The sequence below is a fragment of the Pavona decussata genome, unplaced genomic scaffold (genome assembly GCF_977016875.1).
Source record: "Pavona decussata unplaced genomic scaffold, jaPavDecu1.1 SCAFFOLD_179, whole genome shotgun sequence".
NCBI lineage: Eukaryota > Metazoa > Cnidaria > Anthozoa > Scleractinia > Agariciidae > Pavona > Pavona decussata.
In genome coordinates, this window is record NW_028145589.1 from 289,047 (window position 1) to 306,334 (window position 17,288).

Sequence of the window (17,288 nt, forward strand, 5' to 3'; positions counted from 1 at the left end):
AGACCGTTTTAACGAACACCGTAGACCAGTTGACAAACAAACAAACAGTTCCAAACCCACCACAGTCTCAGAACATTTTCTTTCTAATGACCATAACGCTTCTGGCATGCTACTAATTCCTCTCGAACTCAAATCTAATCGTGACAGTGTACGCAAAGTTAGAGAGGTATACCTCATTGACAGATGTCAATAGAGGAGATGAGACATGAACATTTTTCCCGTCTTTCATCTTTCTAAATTATGTAAAAAACTCATTGTAACGTATTTTGTTTTTCGTCTTCCACGATGTAACGTTAGTAATGTAATGTAATGTAATGTAAGTGTAGTTTACGTATTACTACTGTGTGTTGTGTAAAAGTTGTACCCTGTAAATAAAATTTGCTTTAAATAAAAAAATAAAAAAAAAATTAAAAAATTAAAAAAAACGTATTTTGTTTTTCGTCTTCCACGATGTAACGTTAGCTATTCTGCTTATACCTATTTACCAGTTGTATTTTCAAACTTCAAATTGTAACGTTTTTTTTATGTAACTTTAGCCTATGTTTTTCAGGTATCTATTGTAACTGTATCTTGCCACAGGGTTAGTCTCAAACATACCCTGAAGAAGAAAGGCCGTGCCGAGTTTCGAAATATTGGATAATATACTTCCCTGACCGTGAAATCTAGTCAGCCTTTTTTTAGATTATTTGCTTTACAATTTTTTTGCTGATTAGATCCTTCACTACAGGATCCGGTACCTTTATTTTGTCGCGGTGGCCCCTGCAAACACATTTTATTACTGGTTTTTACTGATACAAGGTATCGCCTTTTTATTCTGCTCAGTTTGGGAGCCCGTTAATTCACTCGCTATAATGTCACGTCCACATGTCTCATTCCACCAGCACATCACGGTTTGACACGTTTTTCTTTCTTTGCGTTTAGCTTCCTTTTCCGGTTGTGAGAGCACAACTTGCTAAATCCCAAATCTTTCCAAAATTGGTAATCACGTCCCCACTAAAAGGTCACAAGGGTGCGCCGCACCCCGTTCGATGAAACCTTGAAATACGGCTGTTATTGACTTGCTCGACAGTCGATACGACATACCTCGACATATCTCTATTTGGGACAGTTTACCCAGGATAAATATTCAGAGCTAATCCAACGACGGACGATATGGCTCGGATCCGTGACATGTTTTAAGCAGCAATTCTGTTATTTTTCTTTACAGAAGGGACATTTGCAAGTGGCGAGTGTAAGATTTTTTCAGCGTTGAAACGTAAAATGTATTTTGTTTCGACGAGGTCAGATTTACTGCACAGTCTCTTTCCACAGTTTTACAGCTTTCGATAGTAAATATGATAAAACACTTAACTTATCGTTATCATGTCTATAAACATTTATGTTGCCAGAATCGCTCTCGCGCTCTGTTTGAAGTTGGAGGGTAATGCAAAAAAAGGCTATTGTCTTATTGTTGTTAACTTTGGAAAAGGACATTATTGGTTTAAACAACCAAGAAAAGAGAGAAATTGGGGCTACTGATTTACCTAATGAGGTCACGAGAGAGTTTTCAGTAAAAACTGCGTGCGCCGTCCGCATTCGGTATTGCGCACCGTTCTTGTGCCAACATTTCTTGGCTTGCTATGAACGAGAAGTCAAATAACTGGTGAACGAAACTTTTATTCGAATTTCAAATTATGAAAACGATACGAAAAGACTCCCGCTTGGCAAGATTTCCGCACAACCTATGCATTATTATGTATTTTTATGTATTATTATGTATTATTATGCATTATTATGTATTTTTTTTATTATGTGTATTTATATACATTTTGCGACTCTCTTCACGTTTGCGATTTTTGGAAGAGGGTTAAGTATGACGGCGGTGCATGAATTTGCTGAAATTTAAAAATCGTTAGTTGTCAACATAAATCTCTCTTCTCGACACAGTAGTATGGACTTTAAACTTTGTATTATGTTCATAATCTAAGCGTCGAACATTTGAAATATGTTGTTTTGCTCACAGGTCTCGTCAAAGAAATCCTCTTATTCAAGGAAGTGGGTTTGTTAAGCGGTCAACACAAAGGCGTAACATCGACCACAGGACAACATAGGAAAAGTGCCGCCTTTCATTTCACCGATCAAACAAAAGATCTCATCGCAAATCAGAAAGCATATGACGACGCTAACAAGGTCATTCACAATAGCCATGATTTTTGGCTATCGGCTTGGGCCAAGCTTGACGCTAGCCACGGATACCAAAACACGATTGTTTCAATTTCTTCCGGGGACGGCAGTGAGGAGTTTTTCGACTTGACAATACGGTTAGTTTCCCGGTTTGTTATTACACTGTATTATCATATTTCTTTGTCATTTATCACGCTAGTTTTCACCCTTCATCGTGGACAAATCCAACCGTAGGATTTTTTAAGTGTTAGAATTTGTCTGCAGAGTAACTGAGCTTAATTTCACTCGGAAATATGAATATAACAACTGCAACAACAATTTATTTGGCATTCCCACATGAGTACATGGCATTACCTAAAATTACAAAAGGGTTTCTCACTAAATTAAATAATTAAAGTCTGTCTATAATCCATACACTTATTACATGAATGGATATAAGCAGCTGTAAGTCTTCAAATAGTAGGATCAACATTGTTAAAAAGAAAAATAATTTTAGAATTATCGTCAAAATCATTGAAATGAGGATATTTTCTTACTATGCCTTCAAAAAACTTTGAACGTAAATTATCGTAAAGGTGGCAATGGAGTATAAAGTGCAATTCATTTTCAACTTCATTTAAGTGGCAGAAAAGGCAAATTCTGAGATTTTCTGGGGTTTTGGGTATTGAATGTGCCAGTTTCAATCCGTAATCGATGATTTCCGAGACGAAATTTATTTATCATTTTCTTGTGAGAGGGATTGTTTATTGGGTTCAAGAAATCAGCTTTGTGAGAGTCAGTTTTAAACAACAACAACAACAACAACAACAATTTATTCAGGTATTTCCATATCTATACATGGCATTACCTAAGTTAGTTATTCAAATGTATAAAATTACAAGTTTTAGTACGATTTACTTAGGAAATAACCTTTTGTATCTAAACTTCATAATATCGAAAATGAAAGCAGCAACTGATCTGCAAATGCAAAAATTTTGTTTTTTTTTTTAATAGTATAGACACACTATTAAAAAGAAACAAAATTTTTGAGTTGACGTCTAAGTCTTTAAAAGAGTTATATTTTTACTGACGTCGTCAAAAAATTTCGAACGGAAATTATTATAAACTATACAAGAGAATAAAACATGAGATTCATTTTCAATTTCGTTAGATTGACACAACGAACAAACTCTCAAATTTTCGGGAGTCTTGGGGACAGTGTGCCTTCCTGTTTCAATGCGTAACCGATGGTTCCCCAAGCGAAATTTATTAACAGCAGTTCCGTGAAGAGGATTTTTTATAAAGTCTAAAAATACAGCTTTTTTGGTGTCTGTTTTAAAAGTGTTGTAAAAAACAAGTTTTCTGTTAGTTTTAAGAAGTAAGAGTTGGTGATTAATTGAAGTTTTCCACATATTTTGATTGATGTGGGCGGTAAACGCTTTACTGTTACTTTTATTTAAAACCAAAGAACTCGAATTATATTTGTTGCATAAAATTTGAATTTTCTGTATTAATCCAGACTGGAATTTATCAGCCATCTCTTTGGAAAAATGTAGACATTGTTTTGCAATATTATTATCTGGCAAAGTTTGCAGATGAAGCCAAGATTTGAAAATGGAAATGTCAACACGCCGTTTCCTCAACTTCTCAAAATTACCAATTGATGTTGTGAACAAAATATTTGATTCTTTATTCCTCCCTATCCTCATGTATGGTTCAGAAGTTTGGGGAGTCTATGACAAAAACGACTATAACACATGGGAAAAAGATATAATCGAACGAACTCATGTTTATTTCTGTAAACTTTTTTTAGGAGTCAATAAACAATGCCCAAATGTAGCATGTAGAAATGAACTTGGAAGATTATCATTAAAAGCAAAAATTGACATAAATATTATTAAATTTTGGTTACACCTGGAAAGTCTACCAGAAGATAACATTACCAAACAATGCCTTTACCTATCTAAAGAAATGACCGACAAAAACCAACTGAGCATTATGCAAAGAGTCAACTCTCTGTGTAATCTTTCCAATTTAACCATTTCAAATTTAAACATTCACAACTTCACTGAACGTATTCGACTAAGTGTTAATAAAACTTCAACTAATCATCAACTTAATTTACTAAACCTAAATAAAAAACTTAAATTCTACTCTATCTTTAAACAAGATTGCCACAAAACTGACTCCTTGGATTCGATAAAAAATGTACGTCACAAAAAACAAATCAATACATTTCGTCTTGGAAATCACAATCTGCGAATTGAAACTGGCCGGCACAACAAGACACCTGAAAATTTGAGAACCTGCTATCTCTGTAATTCCAATCAAATTGAAGACGAATCGCATTTTCTATTCTCTTGCGAACATTATCATGATACACGTAAGAAATATTTTGATGAAATAAATGACAAATATCGAAATTTTAATGATCTTGACAATATCTCAAAAATCATGTTTCTTTTTAATAACGTTGATCCTTTTGTTTGTAGAACCATTGCTGCTTATATTTATGATTCAATGCTGAATCGACAATCAATGCTAGCTTAATTATTAGACATAATTATTTAACGTAAGCCAGCCTTATTACATAAGTAATACCATGTATATATATGGGAATACTGAATAAATTGTTGTTGTTGTTGTTGTAGTCAGTTTTAACGACAATCTACCAAGTTCCTTTCTGGCTGCAACATTTGGACATTGACTGACATGGAGTAAAACTTCCATTTCTTGTTTTGTTTCATCAAATTTAATTGATGTTGATTCGATTCTTTATTAAGCGTTAGTCTGACCTGAGAGATAAATTAATGTGTTGTTCTCATTTAAGTTTAATGCATTTAGGTTTGATTTTTTTCAGAGGTCATTAACTTTTGCATAAGGCTCATCTGGTTTTTGTCTGCCATATGTGTTGATATGTGTATCATAAGCACTGTTTGGCAATACTGTTTTCTGGCTGGTTTTCTAAATGTATCCAAAATTTGATAACATTTAGGTCGGTTAGCTCTTTCAGTGGCAATCGAATGAGTATATAAATCGACCGAATATATAGACCCTTTCACGATCCTTCAGCTCCCGTTTTCACATTCTAAACAGATACGTTTCGTGCGGAATTAGAATTTGCTAGTAAACTGAACGTTGTCATTCCGCTTGGAACAGAAAAACGGATCCCTTGAAAAGTTCCTCCTTTCAATGATTCCAAAGATCCGAAATCAGCCGCGGTGCCCTGTGAATAAAACACCGATTTTGTTCGGTTTTCGTGCCGACACCCAGCGTGCGCATTAGCCTACAATCTGCAAAAGCTTGATGTAATAAAATCTGATCATGTTTCCCAGCTTGAGTTCCCTTCATGCCCGACTACATTTAAAATAGACCTTCCACGCTACTGGATAACAAGTGGCCTCTAAATAGTAAGGAATGTACGTCAAATTGATTTTTTTGTTGTTCCTTTTTTAATCCAAGATATTAAAAGCCTTTCCTATATTAGGCGATAAATAATTTCTTCTCAAATGGATATATTTGAGCTAGAGTCACGAAACCTACTGGGCCTTCTAATTTCCGAAACTAAGAACTACACTAAGGTGAAAATGGATTACAACTTGAAAAAATTAGCTCTTCCCGCGTATTAAAGCGCTTCATATTTTCCTCGTAATGCTCGACCGAGGAACATAGTTTTGTGTTAGAAAAAAGGAAAAGCTTTGTTTTCAATTTCAATAGAGTTACGAAGCCCCTTTAATTCTTTTCAATCCATGTAGCACGTCATTTTAAACAAATTGAATCATTATGTTTGTGTTTTCTTATATTTTAATACGTTTTAAACCAGTTTTAAAACAGTGTAAACATTTGTTGCATTTTTATCCCCTTTATGTTTAGTGGTAATCCCAAAGTCAATCGCCTGGAAATTGATGTAACAGTTCAAGATCGAGCTGGCTCACAAATCAGTTACAAAGCTTCCAGTGATAGAAATTTCAACTACACAAACTGGCACAATATCGCCGTGCGATTTCAAGACACCGAGTCACTCATCAGAATTTTCCTAGATAATAAGAGGGTATATCTCCATCCCTTTGGCGGGTTTGATTCATTCCCTGCTGGTGCACAACTTCGCCTGGCGCAAATTTTTGAGATCGGTCCGGAGGATACTGCCAGCATTACCCAGAGATTCGAGGTTAGCTGTTTTTATCTGTCACGCAATCTTTTCCCATGTATGGCTACAAAACTAAGAGAGGCGGGGCTGCTCCTTTCAATACACTCTTTTTTTGTAAGAATATCGAGGCTGAAATTTGCGAAATTTTAAGAATATTTTAAGAATAAACCCGAGGCTGAGATTTTGAAAAGAATGTATTTTGTGTTGAAAATTTGTAAATGCAATACAATTATATGTTTTTAACTAAACCGAATAACATTCTTCCTTTCTCTAAATGGCAAAACTAGCCAATAAAAGGATAAAAACCTGCACTGGCCAATTGTTCGATGCTAATGACAGCTCGATACAGATCTGGATACCAAACACTTATAATTGATACCCCAATACATTCCAAAACAGAAATGTCATACCCTATTTCGATAACCTAAGAATATTCAAAAAAATATCTTCAGCCTAACATCGGTAGAAAAATAAGAATATTCAGCTTGTATTCAGAGTGTATACCTTATACGGCATTTTTATCCATTCGAAGACAGTCCTACCAACCACTGCTACCAAACGAGAACGCTGTTCTTCTTCTGTTGCTTCTCCTGTTGTTCTCTACTGTTCAGATGAACTGAATGGTTCGTTACTGTGGAATTTCTGTTTGGGAAGACATTAGCCGCCTATAAAAATGAAATTCCTCTTAAATTTTAACAAAAACTAGCGTTTTCTTTAACTCACCTCAAACTTTTGCAAAGCTGAAAAAATGATCTCTTTTGTTTTGTTTTTTGTTTTTTTGTTTTTTTGGTTTTTGGTTTTTGTTTTTGCTAGCTAGCATTTTTGGAAAGTTAAAAGTAGCTCGTAAATTTGGGTAATAAGATTCAGTCCCCTTAAATGTTCGGTAATTTAAATTTTCAGCACAGATCAAAGTGTGTTAGCTTCCACACATTTGCCTTTTAAAAGGCCATGAACTGATTTGGGAATATAGGAACAACATTGAAACATTTGCTTTAACGTTCCCGTTGGGTAGTGGTGACTATCGTGGAATTATCTGCCTCTAGTTATGAAAAAAAACCAGCACTTTAATATACAATTGTATACTCTTATTTCACGACCTTTTATGTTCTAAGAAAACTGAACAAGTTGTGGTGTTGTAAAGAGATAGTCACTATTGGCGATTTTGTAATCACGGCTTATAATTCCTTTCACGCACATCGTTTTCACCGACAGAGTTGTAGAGCAAATAAGAATGTTATATTTTCTTATTTTCAGGGACCTCTTCAAGACGTCAAGTTTCGTTTGGATAATTGTTCTTCCTTCCAAACAGTAAGTGGTCACAAAAAGAGTAAAGAATGTACCATTGCTGTTACTTTTTAGCACGCGGATGGAATCTTAAAGTGCAACTATCCACTCAAGTGAACGCTGTTGCGAAGCACTGTAGATAAATGTTGTTTTGTTTTGTATTTTACCGTTTTATTTATCGGAGCGAGCTTTTACGGTGGTGATTTTCCGTTCTTAAAAGAACTGAAACACTTTGCGTCATGTAAATAAGTGAAATACTATGCGTCAAGTTTGCACCAATTTCAAATGCCGGCTTTTGTGAATGAGTCTGGGCTAAAAGCGGCCACTTAAGCTGTGACATGCTAAAGATTTTGATTTACATAGTCTGTAAATCTTTTCTCTTATAGTGTCAGTGTGAAGATGTTGTTGGAAAAAAGCAATGTGTGATGGAAGGGCTCAGATATGAAGATGGGAGCCGCTGGAATAAGGACAAGTGTACGATTTGTGACTGCAAGGTAGGAATGCGAACTTAATGACACTGTGCGGCTTTTTTGGCTCAGAGAGAAAAGAAAACTCTAAGGACTCTCTAAGCAATAACCGACATGGCCGTTAAATTACAGAAAATTTCTGTGGTACCGTTTTGATTCCTTTGATTTTAAGGTTTACATGCAGACTGTGTGTGCGATTGTCTTTTGTTCGTCGTTTCGATTGATTTATGAAACGTTTAAACAGCTGAAAAGCCAACTGAACATTGAAACAGTACGAGAAACTTGTTAAATTTATACCTTTTCTTGGCGAATGTATTGATAGCTGGCGAAAAAATAGCGTTCAATGTAGCGTAATGCTTTCGTGTTTACCAGCAATCTTTCTTAACTTTCCCCAGCCTCCTCTGCAATAATGTTCGGCTTTTGTCCGCTTTAAACACCACAATAATTGGCGCACTTTCCTACTTTTACGCGGGCAACTTTATTTATTTATTTATTTATTTATTTAATTATTTATTTATTTATTTATTATTATTATTATTATTATTATTATTATTATTATTATTATTATTATTTATTTATTTATTTATTTATTTATTTATTTATAATTGGCTGGCGCAGGTTGTTCTATTGTCCGCTTTGATTTGTTCATTGGCTTGCAGGAGTTATTTCAGCTGCGGTCTCTTCTAATTGGTACATTAGATTCACATTTATTACCATCAGCTACATGTAATGGATTCACTTGGCTTGGTTTTACGGCAATTACTAGGTTTATCTCTTTTCATTTTACTGTTTTATTTATTCAGTGGGGACAAGTTATTTGCACTCACACATGCGCAGTGTGCAATGATGATGGCAAGACATATATTCACGGAGACACTTGGAAATTATCCAATGACAGCTGCCTGACATGTCGTTGTGAGGTGTGTAAAAGTAACATGTTAGAACCTGTTTCCTCGGCGGCTCCGTCTCAGTCAGATTCCCTCTCTCGTGTGTGAAAACAATTTGGATGTTTCCGTGCGAAGACTCTAAATTTCTCAAACTTGATTATTATTCACCAGCTGTGATTCTTTGTTATTAAATAAAAATGAAAACTGCTTCCATATAAAAAAAAATCCTCAGTGTTCAGAAAAAATTTGCTTGATTTAAGAAGCGCCAATTCACTCCAGTTAAGCGGTTTTCTATTTTGCTGTTCTAATTTTTGGTTGCTTCTTTCTTTGTTGTTTTAGGAAGGCAAATCGATTTGTTCTCCACCTTTTTGCCCAACACCTGATTGTTTTGGAAAATCCGGTGATCTCGTCATCCCGGAGGGACAATGCTGCAAAGTTTGCAAAGGTTTGTATTTTCAACTGGAAGTTTTTCAGTTTGAAGTGAAGTCGTTGCGATCTATAACGCAGCTGAGTTTGTCTACCAGCACCAGTTACTTGAAACTGAACAAAACAAATTTAATTTTTATTTCAATGACGAGTAAAACAAACTAGTAATATCAAGCTATGGCGCACACGTTTCAGTGGTATGTTTACTTTGAAAAAGCGGTTTTCAATTGAGTGTCGGCGAAACCAAAACTGACCAAAGTAATTACTCTGCTCTAAAGCAACTGCGGTGCTGTGTTGGTGGGAAGTTATTACGAATAGTTGGTTTATCAACAGAGTTCATAACTAAAGCCGGGTATATTGGCCACCGTAAAGCACTCGAACTTCGAACTGTTACAACACGGGACATGCAATTACGTAAACCAAAATGTAAAAAAGAAGTGGCGAGGAGACATCAAAGAAACTATAAACTGGACGGATTTAATACTGTTCATAGCCATCGACGATTTGAGTGTTGAGAGATTTCTTAAAATGTCAAAATAGAACTTGAGTTAATGACTACATCGTCAAGCGAATTGGGATTTTAGGGTTCTTGGATAAAGACACAAAATTTCTTAATTTTTGTTGACAGTAGTTAAAGCCTTTATTTCATGAAATTAGTTGAGTAATCAGCAAGGCACCCTATATTACACATACTTACAATCTTGGAAAGAACAAAACTGGAAATTAACTGGCCCCTCCCCCCAATATCAGTGATGAATTCGTGCGCAAAGCAAAACACGCCGTTTTTCCATCATTGAAATGGGGGGCAGGGGTGGTGTTAATTTTTCATTTCATTTGTCCAACATTGTAGCTGGTATAATTTTTATTAACACCATTTTCACTCCTCATAATTACTTAAATTCCTGATTGTTTACTTTTGCAGAGGACCAATGTCTGGGGACAGGAAAAGTTTACAAAGCATGCGGTTGCAATACGACGTGTGACAACTATATTAGCTTCTTGCAGCAGGGAAAGACGTGCCAGTCATGTACCGAGGGATGTTTCTGCGCAGACGGGCAAGTGTTGAACGAACACGGACAATGTGGGTCGACTGTCGGCTGCCCCTGTATGTACCAAGGAACGAGATATGAGGTACGTAAGGTAGAGTTCTCCGATAACAATCTCCTTTGCGAAAAATTATCCCGAAGACAAAACGTTTCCTCGAACTGAAAAATATTCTCCAAGGAAAAAATTCCGTCAGCACGGTAAATAAAATCGTCCTCGCAAAAAAAGAGCTTCGTTGAAAGAATCCTTCGGCAAAAATCTTCTTTGGAAAAACCTCCTTTGAAAAAATTCCCGTCAGGTCACAGTAGCTTAACACGTACATATTTTAAAAGGTTCATTCTTATCGGCCAATTTACACGTTATAATGTCGGCCTATTTCTTTTTCTGTTGGTATAACGCGGAGTGAAAATCCAGAGTGAAAATCGGCCGGAGTAAAAAAAAATCTGTAACATATTTTCTTTGTCAAATCGGCCCGATTAATCTTTGCAAAGGCTGGAAAGAAAATAATGTGAATGGGATAAAAATATAAATCTTTGCTGTATGTGATGAGAAAAGCTACTAATCAAATCCTTTCGGATTGCTTCAGGATACTCAGCGAGTCTCCAAATCCCTCCATTTTAATGAATTCCAATCCAACAGCTTGTTCTTTTGTCCTCGGTTTGCACTGATAAAAATTCTGCTTTCTTTATTTCTAACAGCCTTTGGAAAAAAAGATAACATCCTGCGAGTGGTGCATCTGTGTTGGTGCTGAAATGAAATGTAAAAATATGTGCAAGGAATGAAGCCATCCATAGCAACCATCAAGAACAACTCATTCTTCACCAATGTTTTAGAAACAATTTGGTAATCAACAATTTAAGCTGCATTTGTACAAAAATGAATATTAAGGCACCGTATAAGCATAGGTAACGAATGGGCAAATGTGTAGATTTTTATAATACATTACCTCGCATCTATAAATAGATGAATTTTTTTAAGCAAAATAAACTCATTTTAGTAATCGAGACCCACACTGAGATTTCTAAACATCGTGTGTTTTGTCACATGTATCATTACCTTTATTGTGTTAACTTTTTACTGGTTAATTTTTTTACCTAATATGTGACTGTGCAAATCTTTTCCTCTTCGAGACTGTTTGTTCTTAAAATGTTATCTGAATGTCACTCTAAAGGATTTCATCCAGACTCAAGTTGGAACCACTTCGCACAGCATAACAACAAGTACCACAGGAAAGTACTGCTCAGTAGCTTTCCTAAGGGTCACACTTCAGGATTTCATCCAGACTCAAAAGTTAGAACCACCTTGTATAGCATAATAAACAACAACAGAGGAAATTACTGCTCAGTAGCTTTTGATTTGGATTGCCAAAGCTTATTTTTTATCTATCTTTAAAAAAAATATGCTTGAAAGTAGTCTCTATTTTAATCGAAATAAATTGTAAATAGGTTTTTTAAAACTATTAAAAATAGTTCTTTTTTCTACTTTAACTTGTTATTATTATTATTATTATTATTATTATTATTATTATTGTCTCTACTGGTGTTCGTTATTATTATTATTATTATTATTATTATTATTATTATTATTATTATTATTATTATTATTATTATTATTATTATTATTATTGTTGTTTTTTTTTTTCGGCGTAAACCACACTCACTTCCCTTTACCAATAAAATACTCAAATCGATAAATATTTCCGGTTGATATAAAATTGTCACGATTTCTTGGGGAAGTATCGATGGGAACAAGGTGCGGTTTCAGAAATAAAACGCCAGTCAAATGGGATGATGACATACAATTTACTTAGTACTTGGACAGAAGCCCATGACTTGGACAAACAGCTACTTGCAGCTACTCGTTACCGTTTTTTTTTTTTCTGAGTAAACCACATCCACTTCCCTTTACCAATACAAATCGATGAATATTTCCGGTTGATATAAAATTTAGTGGTATACCGAGTGGTAGCAAATCGATAAAAACGCTATCCCACCCGTGGCGATATTATTTTTATCCACACATGTGTGATATCATTTTTGACCAATCAGCTCGCAGTATTTTCGCGCGCTGTCAAGCACCTGTGGTTTCCCGTTTTCCCCCGTTTGGCTGTCGTTTGGTCTTTCGGGAGTTTTTGAGTTGGTCTTTTCGCGAGTCGAAGTTAAGTTTATTCTAAAATGGAGTCAACCACAAGCAGATTTGTCGAGATCACAGACAAAAAACTGATTGAATTCGTAGAAGAACAAGAAAATCCGAATACAAAGAGGAAAACTGCCCACGACGTCCAGTTGTGTGAGGGTAGTTGAAAGCAGCGATGAAAGCCAGGAGTAAGCTTAATAGAACAGTATGTTCAGATTTACTTGCTACTGTTAGCCAAATTTCTAATCATATTTAATATGCCATTAGTTTATATCAAGAACCTACCTGATTATACGTTTTCTATTTATATCGATTTAATCTGTGGCCTTTTCGCTTAAGTCTTACTTTGTATTGACATAACTCGGCCTGTTTTATGATTGATACAATTAAATATCTGACCGTAAGTGTAGGATTCAAACGTGAACTTTCACTTTAGATTTTTCTTGCTTATTCTTCACACTACAATCTAAGTTAGTTTCAAGTAAGCACTTGATTCAGTATTTTATAAATAGTGACAGGCCTGCGCGACTCTTACGTGCGTGTTTTAGCCGTTTTTAGAGTTTTGCTCTCACGAGTATATCCTTGAGAGACCTACCTCTTTTGTATGAAATTAGAGGAGGTTCCTTATAAATTTCTCTGAGCAATGGTTGTCGTTCTATTAAATGTCAGTTTTCCATTAGTATTTGTTTCAAGTTTGTAACTGATGGGTGGTATTGCGTGACAAAATGTGCAAATGGCATAATGGGTTGACAGGCCTTTACGACTCTCATGTGCGTGTTAAGCCTAAATAAGAGTTTTGCCCTCACGGGTATGCCTTCCAGAGAACACCCTTTTCTCTATGAAAAGAGCGGTGTTCCCTGTAAGTTTTTTTTAGCGCTGGATTTTTTTTCTTATTAAATGCCATATATGATTTGGAAGATTTGCGCGATAGACACTAAAACAAAGCCATGTGTTTAACTGTCGCATGTGCTGTAATTGATCTCAAAGGTCATTTTGACCTCTTGTTGTTACGTTTCTGTTTAGCGACTGTCCTTCTTATGCCGTTTGTGGCATTTAGTTTAGGCTTGGTATGGCTCATTTCAGTGCGTCTGGTGGCAGTATAGCCTCTCTTTTTATCGTTGTAAGGATAGGATTTGAACCGTGTAATAACTATACATTATCTTGCAGCTTTTGTCAGATTGCCGGGCCCGGCTATTTGCTTTTGTTGCAAGATGTTGTGCTTCTTATCACGGATATTTGTCCCTAGATCCCTTCTTAAGCATTGTAGCTTCTTTGAAAGCTATGCAATGCGTTAAATCGAGGGCTAAAGGCCGCTTAAGGAGGCTCGAGGCAGTTTTTTTGGACTTAGGGTGGAGGTTTTGAAATTACAATCTCGCATACAAGATAAACTTCGATCTCCTTCATACTACATCATCATTTCAACATATGATCAAAGTCAATTTGCTCATCGGTTTCCAAGCAACAGCTATTACCATAGCAACGGAAGCGCATAGCCTCTCATTTTAAACATTGTCGATTATCTCGAAATCTAGTCAGACACTTTATGACGAAACTTTAGGGATTTAAACGACTCAATCTAGACAACTTGTAGACGAAATTAGAAAAAAATCTGTAAGAGCGTTTCCAAGTAAATAATGAATCAATTTTTACGGGGTTATTTTGTTTATTCCAGCATTTTTCACCAATATCTCTGGCAAAATAAAACTTGACACTTTGTCTTTTCTGTCAAAGGGTCTTTCCTGATAGCAAAACATTCTAAACGTTTGTTGAGCTTCATGGGTGTCTCCGATTTTAAGATATTTATGTTTAAAAACAGTGAAAATAAAGCGCAGATGAATGAAAAGGTTCCTACTTTGCATAAATCGAGATATCTTTAAAATACCCATACAGATTTTTCTGCTAAATTACAAGCGGTTAAAGTAATAATTCTTTTCGATATCTACGCAAGTTTTAGGCTCAGGGACCGAAATTGGTGTTAGATAAGAAGGCTGAATGACCAAGTTTCAGTTGTTATTCGCTTTCTCCGAACAAGAATTTTATTTTGTTTGTCCCGGTCTATTTCACTGCTATTCACGTGCTTTGAATATTTATCATCACGTGAAGTCGTGCAAAAGGTAAAATTTACAATGGAAGACTTGAGAAGCAGGAGCATATATTTATGTAAATGTTACCTTTTGCACGACCTCGCGTAATCATAAATATTCACAGCACGTGAATAGCATTGGACAGACAGGGACAAACAAAATAAAATTATTGTTCGGAGGAAGCGAATAATGACTGAAACTTGACCAAGATTCAACCTTCCTATCTAACACCGGTTTCGGTTCTTGAGCCTAAAACTTGCGTGAATATCGAAAAGAATTTTTACTCTAACCGCTTGTAATTTAACAGAAAAATTTGTATGGGTATTTTAAAGATATCTCGATTTATGCAAAGTAGGAACTTTTTCATTCATCTGCGCTTTATTTTTACTGTTTTTAAACATAAATATCTTAAAATCGGAGACACCCATGAAGCTCAACAAACGGTTAGAATGTTTTGCTATCAGGAAAGACCCTTTGACAGAAAAGACAAAGTGTCAAGTTTTATTTTGCCAGAGATATTGGTGAAAAATGCTGGAATAAACAAAATAACCCCGTAAAAATTGATTCATTATTTACTTGGAAACGCTCTTACAGATTTTTTTCTAATTTCGTCTACAAGTTGTCTAGATTGAGTCGTTTAAATCCCTAAAGTTTCGTCATAAAGTGTCTGACTAGATTTCGAGATAATCGACAATGTTTAAAATGAGAGGCTATGCGCTTCCGTTGCTATGGTAATAGCTGTTGCTTGGAAACCGATGAGCAAATTAACTTTGATCATATGTTGAAATGATGATGTAGTATGAAGGAGATCGAAGTTTATCTTGTACGCGAGATTGTAATTTTAAAACTTCCACCCTAAGTCCAAAAAAACTGCCTCGAGCCTCCTTAAGTTACGGCTGTGTGTTTTGTTGTCGCTCCACTAAGCTCTGTAACTGTAACTGTGAGGTTTGTGTTCCGGGAGCTTAGTATTTTCCTCCTGGTGTTAAACCATCAGTATTACGGTGGACCACTTTCGTGTCTCTTGGAGCTATAGGCCGTTTCTGTTGCTTTAAAGCGATTCTATGCTTTTGAATTTGACGTTCGTGAAAGCTAGTCAGAGCTCTAACGATGCCTTGTTCTGCTTGGTTGCGAATACGTTTAATATCCCACTTAAAGTCGGGTCTCTTCTCTTACACGGCTCTGGTCTTTGCGGTTGTGGACTCCTTTGCGTAGCTCGTCTGCTCGGCGGTTTTAGTTTCCTTTGCGGGCTTCTCTTCGGCTGGTACGTTTTATGTTGTTTACTCTTTATTTTGTCTTTAATTTTAACTCAGAGAGTTCTAACATTACAGGAAATGCATAGGTACTTCATTGTTTATGAGTTCTTGGCGACAAAACAAAAGAACAGGCAACATCTTCTGAACTGAAAATCGATGGTTCAGACTGTCTGTAAAGATGAAATTCAAATAAGATCGTAAGTTGTATCGACTTTTCCTTCCTTTTTATGTTTACTTACAAAAAAGACTGTTCCATGGAGTCCTCAAACTGCGAGGCGCTGACTCGTCCCCAGTCGTCTCTCTTGTTGGGAAACGGAGAGCGCGAAGAGTGATGGGAGGGAAGAAAGCGAAGCGCAAGGGGTGATGGGAAGGAGGAAAGGGAAAGAGAGAAACGTCGTCTCTCTCCTTTCCGCCTTCCCATCACCCTTTACGCTCCCCGTCACGCGTGACAAGAGAGACGACTGGGGACGAGTCAGCTGCGAGGCGTATCTCCAGCCATCCATTTTGACTTTTTTTGGATTAATTTTAGTTCACGGCAAAATGTTTATCTGTTTGTGGCACCGCAGCACGTGGCTTTCAGTTGGTTTCCCTTTTCCTATTGGTCAAGTACGTTCTCAAGTGTGGTGTTGGCCATACTTGGCGGCGTACTTCGGCTTCTTTGAACTACGAACGTTTCCATGGTCACTAAGTAAAGTTCAAGTTGGTAGGTTTTACCCCTTCACACTCAAGTAGGTTTCAAGTGTTGTCAACGCTCTTCGTCCGATCGATTTTCACAAGACTTCTCATCCTTCTACGCCCGATTCATTTTTGGCGTATTCTGGAAAACATTTGAAAGTGCGCAGTTTGTCAGTTGTTATTTCTTGTCTTTTTTCCTGCTAATTATTTATGTTATTTCTTGCTTTAGTCGAACCATCTCGATCATCATCGTTTAGTCAACTCTTCAACAATTCACTTTTCTTGGCCTTTGCCAGAACTTTAATTTCAAGAGTAGATGCGTTCGCAGTGATTCCAGCGCAAGACCAATAAAGTTCACCGATTAGTTGTATTGCCGTCTCAGTGTCAATTACAGTAAGCTTATATACTCAATTTCAAACCTTAGTTTTTGAAGTAAACATCTGAAGTAAAGAACAAAGCATATTTTGTTGCATTGTGAGGATTTTATACAATAAAAAGAAAATTACATGGTCGCTTGGAGAGAAAGGTGCGGTTTCAGAAATAAAACGCCAGTCAAATGTGCCCGATGTAACTGATCGAACAGTTCGGTAATCGAACTTAATCGAACGATTGGGTTCGATTAGTTCGGAAATCGAACACAATCGAGCCAAAAAGTTCGATTGAGTTTGATTTCCGCCCCCAATTGAACCCAATCGAACCTAATCGAACCTAATCCAACGATAAAAAATCACTTAAAATATGCA

General features: G+C 36.2%; 1 protein-coding gene across 1 annotated transcript; it reads left to right on the forward strand.

Moving 5' to 3' along the window:
- Nucleotides 1-1,362: 1,362 nt before the first annotated feature.
- On the forward strand, nucleotides 1,363-11,403 carry LOC146463280 (protein kinase C-binding protein NELL1-like). Its single transcript, XM_085084616.1, has 9 exons — nucleotides 1,363-1,420; nucleotides 2,003-2,300; nucleotides 6,016-6,310; nucleotides 7,544-7,597; nucleotides 7,960-8,067; nucleotides 8,844-8,960; nucleotides 9,267-9,372; nucleotides 10,276-10,484; nucleotides 11,096-11,403. The coding sequence occupies exons 1-9, from the start codon at nucleotides 1,363-1,365 to the stop codon at nucleotides 11,177-11,179; spliced, it is 1,329 nt and encodes a 442-aa protein (XP_084940742.1). The 3' UTR covers nucleotides 11,180-11,403.
- The last annotated feature ends 5,885 nt before the right edge of the window (nucleotides 11,404-17,288 follow it).

Excerpts from the sequence above, each read along its gene's own strand:
- LOC146463280 (XM_085084616.1), top strand. The coding sequence starts at position 1,363 with ATGTCTATAAACATTTATGTTGCCAGAATCGCTCTCGCGCTCTGTTTG. Across the intron at positions 6,311-7,543 it reads GCATTACCCAGAGATTCGAG|GGACCTCTTCAAGACGTCAA; the intron begins GTTAGCTGTTTT and ends TCTTATTTTCAG. Across the intron at positions 8,068-8,843 it reads GTACGATTTGTGACTGCAAG|TGGGGACAAGTTATTTGCAC; the intron begins GTAGGAATGCGA and ends TTATTTATTCAG.